At 35.1% G+C, this 12,280-nt stretch overlaps 1 protein-coding gene across 1 annotated transcript; it reads right to left on the bottom strand.

Moving 5' to 3' along the window:
* Positions 1-425: 425 nt before the first annotated feature.
* On the bottom strand, positions 426-10,175 carry LOC137726867 (uncharacterized). The gene is made up of 15 exons (XM_068465821.1): positions 9,794-10,175; positions 9,027-9,432; positions 8,752-8,929; positions 8,518-8,657; positions 7,226-8,075; positions 6,968-7,068; positions 6,271-6,415; positions 6,106-6,174; positions 5,957-6,002; positions 4,606-4,970; positions 3,468-3,547; positions 2,626-2,761; positions 1,686-1,860; positions 982-1,064; positions 426-887 (listed from the first exon to the last, which is right to left on the bottom strand). Exons 1-15 carry the CDS (start codon positions 9,891-9,893, stop codon positions 762-764), a joined length of 3,000 nt encoding a protein of 999 aa, XP_068321922.1. The 5' UTR covers positions 9,894-10,175; the 3' UTR covers positions 426-761.
* Between the last annotated feature and the right edge of the window lie 2,105 nt (positions 10,176-12,280).

Raw genomic sequence — 12,280 nt, 5'->3', positions numbered from 1 at the left:
TGCCAAATGCGAAACAAATCACTTCCCTGATTGCATGTGAATACAGAGGCAATCGCATACATGAATGCTGCTGCATTCTGTTTAGCACCTGCATTCATTCTTCTGTTTCACCCTCAGAAACAAATATTACTGTTGTGGGTTGCACAAGGGTGTCAAAGGAATTGGGACTGAGCAGGCCATACGGAGTCTTCTTGTCGAGGGGTCTAGGGTTCTTCTGGTCGTCCTTCATCGAATCTATTGATAACAAGACTGATCAACTTTATATGTCATTCCTGATGTTGTTGGAGTAACGCACAATTGGCTATAGTTATACAAACACTATATTTCGATGCGTTCCTTGTTTTTAATATTGTTTATATTCGATGTAGTTGACAGTTGGGTGAAAATTGGATTACTTAAATAGTAACGTAAAATGACAAGTTCAATGATCAATACTCACTGCTGCATTATGTAATGATGAATGCACCATCACTGGTCATATTTTCTTCACACACAAAATATAGACAAAGAAGACGACGCCTGTACACACCCTACAACTACAATTTTGTACAGTTGAAATGCGAGAGAAAGTGAAAGCACCACTATTTCTCACATTCCGAAAAGAATTTTCGGAAGTTCTACAAAAACCAATACTACAGGCAACGCCTGAGAAAATTGAGTCTTGCGTATCTTGAAATATACCTCGGTGTTTGAGGTTTGTGATCATTGGGAAGATAACCAGCTACCATCAAGAGCAAGGATGACACAAATAAATCGATCCACTATACAGTTTGATCAACACCCATCTTTTGATGAACATCAACAATAAGATCCCGCAGCTCAGGAAAAATTGAAACGAGTGACAGTTCAAGTATTGCGTAAGCAAGTTGCTTTATGCAGATGGTAGACTGCACGCCAGAATAATTTGGAATCAACACGTTTGGCTTGAAAGAAATGACAAACTAAATTTCAGCAGACAATATAAGAGGATGAGAGATTAACCTGAATGAAATAATAGATGTCTCTTGCACAACGTCTGTACTGCTTATGCCCAATTAAGCTAACCAAAGGCGCCGGAGTTCCATCTGTTAAAGTGGGGATCAGTTTGTTGTTTTTCATGTATTAGTTAAAGGAATTTATTAGATAATTAATTACACACATAATTCTATAGTATTCACACTAGTCGAACAATCATGGAATACTATAAATATGTTTGTGTGAGTGTGTGGGTGGGTGAAAAATGCATGTACACCTGAATCAAGCCAGAAAAAATGCATGTATGTATGTATATACTGAGAAAGTAACAGAAGATTCATGAGTTGTGTCAAATTGTAAGTTTCGCATGGAAAGTGATGATAAATTTGCATCTAAAAGCAACACCAATATTTCTCAGTTGAAAAAACAGGGTCGAAATCTCAAACCATACAACTCTTATAATCCGAAGTTTTAAGCGTACAAAGGGGCTGCTATTTAAAATAAATATAGTACAATAAGTTACAGAGAAAAAAACAGATAGTACTTACCTTTGATTATGTAATCACAGAAAAATAGTTTACTTGAGCCTAAAAATTAAGTACCAACTTCTGGAACACAGATGTTTGACTAAAAAAACACAAGGCAGTAACATTACCAGGAAGACTAAGGTAGCCACTTCAAACTAAAACACAGGAACACTAACAAGAAAATAGATAACGTCAACTACTCACCAAAGAGCATTTTCTTGATATCACTAGCTCTGCGAGCAGCCTCAAGCTGGTGCTCAAAAGACCCCTGTTTACCAGCCTTGCTGCCGCCAAATTGACTTATATTTTGAAGAGGGTTTTGATTGCCGTCTTGAACATTGCCGACTCTAAGGAAGAATGTGCCATTTGGCCATAGACCCTAAAAAAAACACATGGTTTTATTTTTTTGTCAGAAAAAACACATGATTAGAAAGCAAAAATAAGCAACTCTTTTCCTTTCAAATTTCTAAATATTGTTTTTCCCTTTGACTGCAAGGATAATTATACATTGAAAAGAAATCTAGGAAAGACATGCCAAAGTTATGATGATGATTAAGAACTCAGAATTCACAGAAATTAAAACTGAACAAACAGGAGTACATTATGTCCCTCATTTCAAATGTAAGCAAAAAGTCTTCAAGCTTCGAGAAAGACAATTCTAAAGAAACAAAGAAAAAAATTAACACCTCTATATGTGATTTGTGCAGACTTTCAGTAGGTAAATTAAAAACAAAAACGGACTTTCAGTAGGAGTTTTGTCTTTTAATCTCAGCAATAGTCCCTTTAAGCAGTATAGATTTATTTTCTGTCAGGTTCTTACGTCACATACAACCAAAATACAATATAAATAATTAATAGTGGGGGCATAGTTTTGCACAGGTACTGAACCTGAAGAACGGAATCACCCAACGGGCCTCACCCCTCCCTTTCAGAAACATACTGAGGAATGCCCAAGAAAAGGCGACTCCATTCACATATGAAACACAGTTACCATGATATAATGTGGAAGACAAATAAGCACCAACAAATGATTTGTATAACTATTCTATTGCAGTATTCATTTAAGATTTGAACCGTTACACCACTAAGGTTGTCTATGCTTGTTCAGTAAAATGAAGATGTTTATAATTGATTCAGTCCTTACATCTTTAAGCCAATAAATTCCCGAAGCAATAATATCCTCCCTTCGAAGCCAATGAATCTGCCTCATGAGCCAGTCATCAATAGCATCGTCCATCATTAACTGCAATATTTGTTTTGACATCCAAAAGACCTGTCGTCTGCATGGACAAAAGTAAGCATGTGTGAAAGACCAGTTATTTAATCTAATTACACACGTTCCAGCACTACTGTTTATATAAAATTCCACCCGTAATTGGGACATTGTCCACATACTAAAAGGAATAAAGAAAATAAGCTTATAAAGCTATAAACAGCTACTCATACATACACAGGGAAAAGAATATAATACGTTCAGCAAACCATAGTTATTGAATAAAAGAGAAAGAGAAAAGTAAAATTAAAGAAGAACCAAACTAGAACATACTGAAGAATTATAGAAAATTGTTCATACACTAACAAGAAAGCAAAAGGTCGTTAATTTCAAAGAACAAATTCAATAAATGAGGAAATAATTGGGTGAGATGAGCAACCGAAAGAAATATAAGCACAATAAAGAGAAATGGCACATCGAATAACCAATCTACAAAAACTTTGCCCGGATGGCATATGGTGTTGGTTACTTTCAACATTTTCAAGAAAACAGACTGGATGGCCGAATATTTTACTGTTTATTAGAAAAGCTGGATAACAATCATGCATGTTCCTAATCTTTTATCCAAGATCAAGTTACAAGAGCCGATGACATACCTGAAGTACAATCAGGCAAACTAAAAAAATATCAAAAGCATTGATCGAGTCAATAATGAATACAGAATCATGCATCATCAGGATATTCCCTAAACCATCAAAGTATGAACAGCTCACCTCAGCCAGCCCCTTCTCTTAAGTTGAAATACCTTGTCCACTAGATTCAACAGAGGCACGCTAACATTGGGTGGAGTCCACTGAAAGAAAACAAGTTGTAAAGATCAATATCAGAGAGAATCAAAGATGTCTCTAAAAAGAGATGTGATATTTAATTAAAAAAAATATTGAATATAACTGTGATCGTCAGATAAACCAGTAGCTTTCACTGAAAGATCTAAAATTAATACATGCAATTCACAATTACTTTGACAGCAACCTTTCACTAGTCAAGATATTATTTTCTTATGATTTACATGTCCATATAAATTTACTGAATCGCATTTCTAACTTCATCTTTATACTGAATTTCCATGGGCAATCGTCCGTTAGAACCTTGAGCATGGTTGAACCCATCTCAAGGTTGGAAACTTTGAGAATCTTGGTGAACTAGATTAATTATTCAGGTCAAGCTGTGAAAAACATGTCTAGCTGTTAGATTCAATCTGTTATCTACTGGGCTAAATTTCTTGGTATACTTAATATTCATTCAGTATAAACGTGTCCTAGCTATTTACATTATAACCAAAGATAGAGAATGTGTTAAAATAGGAGAATGAGACCTATACTTTCTAACCAAAGATAGAGAATGTGTTAAGCTGGAAACAGGAGGATCCAAAGTCTGCATAGAGAACATTGTTCAAAAAAAATTAACAAAGTGAAAAAGTGGATAACAAAATAAACCTAGTAAATAATTCATGGTATAAAATGATTAAAGCTATGAGTAACTTGTGTGAAAAAGAAAATGCAACATGCCATGAAGAGGAGATGATGAAAATAGGAGAATGAGATACAAGATATCGAGAGTGATGAAAAAGGTCAGACATAAGGCCAATCCTATTGCATATAACCGGAGCTTTTTCCTAACAAATTGAGTCAACTCCGGCATACTTCAAGGTGATTTTAACCTGATCTATGTTATACCTTAACATTCAGCCTTATCAAATAATATTAGCACTCTAGTGGCTTACATACCAAAAGAAACTTGAATCAATAAGAAATTACATACTGTAATCAACTAAAGTATATTCAGATATCAAGTATCATGATAGTGACTATAATGCTTAAATAGAATGAACTCGGATGACATTAGTAATACCTCAGGTGGCATTCCAATTGGATCCTCCAGAAAGCCACCCTTGCCAACTAAATCAGCTTTCTTCTCCAAACCTAAGGTCCTTGTATGTACAACCCGAGGTGGATAACCCTTATAGTTCAATTCATTGTCTGAATGCCACCCAATTTCTAGGGTACCTTCCTCGTTATCTGAAAAGCTATTTGTTGACTCTGCTGTATTTTGGCTAAAAGCAAGGACACCTGTCTCATCTGCATTCTCGGATAAGTTCCATCCAGGAAATAAAGATGAGGCCTCGGATGTGGGAGAACCAACAACCTTACGCATTAACCCATCTGAAACCCCTTTGAACTGGCGTACAATGTCATCCACAGCGTCATCCACATTGACTGCTTGAATCAAATAATTAATGAACTTAAAAAATTTCCAAAGCAATAAGAAAATATGAGAAATCTCAATAGTATTAACAAAACTGCTAAAAAAAACAAGCACAAATATTACGATCTAGGACCATAAGCATTTTGGAGTGTCGACCAAAGGTTTTTGGAATCTTAGAAAATGCCTTGTTGAAGTTCTTTAACATATGTCATATATTGCTTTCTGATTTGTACTTTGGTAATGGAGACTTTTGTTCCTAGTTAATAGAAGAGAAAAAGTTCGAACAATTGCCTTCTAAAGAATATTGTTCACCTCAGATCTCCATCCATGTAAAGTCCTCCTGATTAAGCCCCATTAAAGCCTGATTTACGTTCTACACTCGATCACTAATTCCCACTACCAACTTTCTCCACAAGATAACTTGAAACACCTTTCAGCAAGATTACCCTTGCAGCCTAAGTAACCATATATTACAAAGCACGATACCTCTCTCTCAAATTATGCACAGCTTTATAAGTCCTATATATATGTGTGTGTGTGTGTGTGTGTGTGTCTATATATATATATATATATCAAAGCACAACTTAGTTATTATACTGGGACTAACTAACAATCTATCATAAAGTAACCGGGTATAACTCGTCAACAATATTTTTTCCTTGGGACGTCGCTTAATTTCTTAATGTGCCTCAAGCTGGCAATCATTAATTAATTCAATAACTTTTAATGTTTGAAAAAGAAAAGGTGAACAAATTTCTGTATCTCTGATCCAACTAGCAGAAATTGACAGGGAGCATCCAAAAACTAAAAACAATTATATTGTGTCAAGAATCAAATTTAGTTGATAACTTACATTGCCAGCCACAATATGGGTGTGGGTGTGTGAATTGTGTATATGAATGTGGTTGTAGTGGGTACAAATTTGAGAGTAAAAAGTGACAACCCCAAAAAATATGAATGTCGTATGCCAAAAAAAAAATTAAAAAAAACCACATACCTGCAAGAGTTCTCATCACTGAAGGAGATTTTCCAAAAGAGTAATTCTGAAAGCAACATAAAAGAAAAAAAGATACTGCTGAGAGAGAGAGAGAGAGAGAGAGAGAGACGTTCATCTACACTAAAATTCTATGTCAAGAAGATGAATACCTTTGATGAACCACTTAAAAAATCCCAGACTTCATGTTGTTCGGCAACATTAGCTATTGACAACAGATCCTGGGAAAATACAGCAAATTAAAGCAACAACAAGAGAAAAGACAGTGAGAAATGGGGGAGGGATAGAAAAAATACAGTGAAGAACCTACATCATACCTGTAGATATTTGTCTAGCTGAATACATCGCTGATGAACAAAAGCATCCTCTGTGCTTGACGAGAATATTCTTTTGGGTGGTAGATGTAAAGTGTAATTTGGAATGTCTTTAAGATGGCGATGCAGTCGTTCAAAATTCCTATATCTGCAGAGAGAAATAAAAAATAAAAAATCAAAGGATAAACAAGAAAAATTCATATATGGAATTGGAATATGGACCAAGTGGAAATAGAGACTTCAAGAACTTTCTTAACCTATGTAAGAACAGACACTCGTCTTTCTCTAGTGAGGATGCCTTCACTTTATAAAAAAATAAGGACCAAATAATGGTACCCATCCAAGCAAGGATAAATTAACAATTATAAATCCCTTTAGCCATCTAATTGTCGTCAATCAAATATTCGAAGACAGTATTCCTTGTGAATACAGAAATGAACACGATGATCGAAGGTCTAAAAGATTCTGTATAGGAAGTACGTGTTTGCATCATGGGATTACACTGCAAGGTGGGGTCTCAATAATTTGGTCCTTACTTTTCTCTAATTGAGGACATCCTCATCAAAGATGAATTCTGTATACGAACTATGTGTCTGTAATTTGTTTTTGTAAAAGTGAGTGCATGCATGTGTTGTGCAGACTTGTGACTCTGCGTAATAAAAAGAAAATTGAAAAAAATAAAAATAGATGAGAATGAAACCTTCTTTTCACAAACCAAGTTCTGTTTTCCGAATCTGTAACTGCAATTGAATAAACTGCAAAAGATTTTGACCCAAGTTTCTCAAAGTAGGCTCCCATAACCTACAGACATACATATTGAACAAAAAGTCAACTCAGATTCAAAGAAAACGTGTGATTCAACATATTCCAGCACTGAAGAAGCTGCAATGGTTGGCATCATGAAAACCTACGATATCTACTAAACATTTTAAAATTTACATAAATGTAAAATGCTTACCCGGCACCTGAGCTTGGGAACTTGTTGTCCCACACAGTGGACTAACATATCCGAGGCACTCTTACTAATATGGTCTTCTTTATGCCTGCCAAACTCAGGGCTATAGAATTCTGATATGATAGACCCTCCACCTTCTGTCAATGTTCTTTTTGTGTCCGGCTGGATTTTCAAAGCAGAAGTGCTATTTGATCTTTTAAGCCTACTTTTATTTCCATCGGCAGCAAGGTTTCCAATGTCCTCCAATTTATTAACAAGATGCCCTTGATCCGCATATGATTCTTCACTGGGATCTAAAGAGAAGTGTAGTTCCATTTTGGTCCCACCACTTAATTGACTATCTAAACTTAATTCACTTCTCAGCTTCACAATAGATCCATCTTCCTTTCCTGTAGAAATTTCATGCCTGTCGGCTACCATTTCGTTGCCCAGATTTTTAGCAGGTACAGCACTATCTATTCCAGAACACTCAGATATAGGTTCCTGAACTCTTCTTATCTTTTTCGTGTGCTCTTTTTTTTTGTAATTTCTCCCTTTTGTCCACATATTTTCAAGATTTTCAGGAGCAAGAACTTCAGTCCTTCTCTGTGTTGCAGCCTCTAAAACTCGTGCCCAATCAGCAGGCCGTGACTGCAAAGGATCTTCCTGGACTTTATTATAATCTGAATACGCTTCTCTCTGATGGTCACCTTTAGCCAATGTCATAACAGTGCTTTGGTTAAAGGTTGCATATTTCCTCAGTGAAGAATCTTGATCATGTACAACCCCTGCAGCTGATCGGTCCCCACTTACCACTTTACTGATTTCCTCTTTAATGGCTAGCAAAATGTGTTCAATCAATTCATTGATATACCTGATTAAAGAGAAACTGTAAGTTAAAATGGCTTAAGTTTCTTTAACAGAGAGAAGATAAATGTAAACATATGTAACATTTCATCCAATTAAATTGATGGCGAATTTCATTATTACAATGTTTCTACGCATGCACAACCATTGGTATGATCACATGTTCCGTAAGCTCTAAACAATTACATAAATATATTAGGAGAATAATAACAACAATAATATTACACTACAAGATTTGTACCACAGTTTTTGTAACATATTTTGAAAAACCAGGACAAGAAATAAGGATTAACCCAGGCCATCGTCTCAATAGATACTAAATGCTAGATACAAAAGGTCAGTTCGATGCTTGACAATCCCTTTAAAAGAATTTAACACCCTCTAGGCAAAAATAATAATAAAACACAACAAAAGAATGATAACTCGATCATAAATATAATATAACATACCCAGGGCTTGCAAAATTCAAAACAGGTTGAATTACTAAGCTTGTTAGAAGTTCTCTGGCAATAGATCTAACCACTGGACATTGTGCTTCTCGTGGTCTTAGCACCACAGCTAATACCCCACCCATTAGCCGCTGAAGAACCTATTGAATATATAAACATCAGCCTATGGAAGACATATGCAAGAGATAAAATCCAAAAACAAAACTAATTTCTGTTAGAACAATCCACTCACACCTTGTACTCACTCTCGGGTGAAATCAATGCAGGATGGAGCTCCTTCGAAGCCATGAGATGATGTTTTAACCTTTCATCTCTCTCCTCTGAAGACAACGTTTTCATAACATCAACACCTATAGCAGCTTGGTTTTTTCTAAAAAGTTCTATATGATCCCCTATTAAATCAATAATATCCCTGAAACATAAAACAACCATTAATTATGTTGCTTTAACGATAAAAGCTTCATAACAACTTGCAAATGGTTCACTTCTACAAGAAACAGAAGGGGTACCTTGTTAGCAAGTCAACAAGGTTTATCTCTTTAACTCTTCCGGATACTTCACCCAGAGCATCCATGATTATCGCACGTATCTGCTCTGGCGCCTCCTTGTCCGGAGTAATATCTGAATACCACAAATCCATCACAAAATCCTTCAAAAGTTTGTCAATGAAATCTTTAACTGCATCCTCTACGATTGGAGAACCAATTTTCCTTTTCCATTTTGGTGGTGGAGCCCCGGTAGAGAGTCGTGGATCATTCAATGACAACTGTTTCTTCTCCAAATGAGACAAATATGACTGTGGACGAACAAGTTTTTGACTCTTCCAACGGAATTCCACGTTATTCATTAGAATACGTAGCATCGAAACCAATAAAATTGATACGGGTAAATTCATCCACATTGATTTACTCGAATCTGCAATGAAGGACAAAAGAAATGGAGTCAGGAAAAACGCTTCTGAGAATGAAAAACCAACCACATTGAGTTCGCTAAGTTTACCATATACATGTTGAAGAAATCAGGAAAAATATAACCAAAATCAATGCATTTTCACTTAATTTTTTTCTCTTCGAAGCGAAACTAACTGATTCCTAATTATTGGAACAAAAAGCTATCATCTTTTTGAACCACACAACTTCCATACAATCAGAAATCATCAAACTCCTCCCCCTCCCTTCTCGAGAAAGCATCAAATTTCATAAATTACATCAAATTTGTAGAAAAATATAAACACAGAATCCAGAAACCCAAATTTCTATTAAATTGGAGCACTTACAGGCAAGAAAGTATGCAACACAGAAGACAAACAGGGCCCACCAAACCACTCGAAGCTTAATCTCCTCGATCAGATCCTCTATGCTATTCAAGGCCTTCATCTTTGCTCCCGGAAACCCTAGAATCCCAACCCTAATCCACTAAAAGCACAACGAAACTCCGACCAAAATCAAATTACCGCAAAATCCGAGTCAAATCCCTTGAAAATTCAAAGCTTCAGCGCCAAGCAAGGACGAGCGTGGACCCTGGCAGATAGGGTTTTGTCTGGTTTGCCGAGCTTTCAGAAATTGCTTACGGAGTTACAGAGAGAATAAGAAGAAGACGACGACGACGACGACGAAGAAGAAAGACTAACCTGGGATTTAATTTTGTTATCGATTTTGGTCAGCTGTTTTAATTCTGTTTTGAATTTTCTCTCTTCTATCAAAATATGTGTTATCTGAGCTTGGTTAGTTCGTTAACCGTTGAGCCGTATGTGTGTAACCGTCCTGGACCGGTTTTGGCTTCTCTCTGTGCCATCCTGTTGCCATGATACAAGCAATTAGTGGGACAAACCAAGTGTGGGCCCCTTTCATGCATTTTATTAAGAGAACTTTGATAAAAAGGACTTGTGCTAAGTTTATTTTAACTAAAAATCATGCTATAATTTTATTTAATGAAAAATAATGAAATTTTAATAAAAAGGACAAAAAAAAAAAAACTTAATTTTAATGAAAATGACACAATTTAAAGAATAAAATAAAATAAAAAATAACCTAACGCTCGCCCAGGAACCTATACACTGTTTATGAAACTGCACTATTTATGAAACTGAACGGTACTATACTATTTATTGGGTCCTATTCATAAATAGTGCCTAGTTTTTTTTCCACTTTCATAAATAGTGTCTAGTTCTTTGTCACGTTTCGTAAATAATGCTTAGTTATTGGGTCCAGTTTTATAAATAATGTATAGTAATTGGTACAGTTTCATAAATAGTGTCGATTATTGGTCCACTTTCATAAATAGTGCTTAGTTCTTGGTCATGTTTCATAAATATTGTTTAGTTCTTACTCTAGTTTCATAAATAGTGTATGGTCCAATTTCATAAATAGTTTTCACCTATTGGTTTAGTTTTGGAAATAATGCCTAATTCTTCTTTTCGTTTCATAAATAGTGTCTACTTATTGGTCCAGTTTCATGAATAGTATCTACTTATTGGTGAAGTTTTATAAATAGTGTTTACTCTTGGTTCAGTTTCACAAGGTTTGAAACTTAGATCCTTTTTGGTGCTGTAAAAGCACCCATTGTGCCGAAAACGATAAACCCAGAAGTGACTCTTTAGATCAAAACCTTGAAAAGATTATGTTCTCAGTAATTATATTTAAAAAGTTGTTTTCAATTACCAAATTAAAATTTCCTCACTTTTTTCACATAGCTACAATAATAAATGTAGCTCTCCATCCAATTTCTTGAGCTTGGGTGTCATATTGGAGAAATTTTTTCTTGTGCCCGTAACACAAATGATATACCACGTGTTATTATATAAGTGGTGGAAAATTTTATTTTTTATGTTATTAATTTTTTTACACAAGAATTTCACAACTTGTAGAAAGTACCATTCCGTGTTTTGGGCATATTGAAAAGCTCATCGTCATCATGACTACTATTGGAAAATAACCCCACAAAAATAAAATAATCACAATGATAAAAATTAGAAATAAAAAGCTATCAAATAAGCCTTATTCATTCATATATTTACACCAGTAGCTAGCTAGCTAGAGAGAGAGAGAGAGAGAGAGAGAGAGAGAGGGGCATGAGTTTTGCTAGCTAAATATGAAAAACTCACGAGAGGAAGTAAGGAAGAGGAAGGGAGAAATGTTTGGGTGGGTTGGGGGTGGGTGTGGGGGGTGAGGGTGAAAATAGAAAGAAATCAGTATGTTGCTTCACGCAAACAGCTAAATGTGGGTATTAAGCCTTTGTTAGGTTATTTTATTTTATTTTATTTTTTTGTCTTTATTATTAAATAAAGTTAGTGAGTGTTTTTTTTATTAAAATGTAAAGATTTAAAATCATTTTTATTAGTTTTTCTTTTCATTAATTGTTACGAGTATTTTTACTCACCGCTATAACTCTGATATATGCTCATCATATATCTAATCATCTGTTACTGTTATTTCATCCAACTCTAGTTAACTTTTATATTAACTATTACTTTTTCAATTTTGAAAATATTTAATCAAGGCTAAGTAAAATGACACGTGACGGATAATTAGGTGTATGATGAGCATACACCATAGTATATGGTGGTAAGCAAAAATGCTCCCTTAATTATTTCTCCAAACAAAAAAGAAATATTAATTATTTCTCCAACAATAAAAAAAATCTATTAATCTCCAAATTGTTTTTGTTTCAAAAATACTACTCTTGCCACCTATTTGTATCATCTCTCTAATAGGGACAGGACCCACATGCGTTAGAGGGCTCTACCTCCATTAGAAAAATAGTA

Source organism: Pyrus communis, chromosome 2, assembly GCF_963583255.1.
Source record: "Pyrus communis chromosome 2, drPyrComm1.1, whole genome shotgun sequence".
Classification (NCBI taxonomy): domain Eukaryota; kingdom Viridiplantae; phylum Streptophyta; class Magnoliopsida; order Rosales; family Rosaceae; genus Pyrus; species Pyrus communis.
This window is presented reverse-complemented; position numbering and strand designations above follow the sequence as displayed.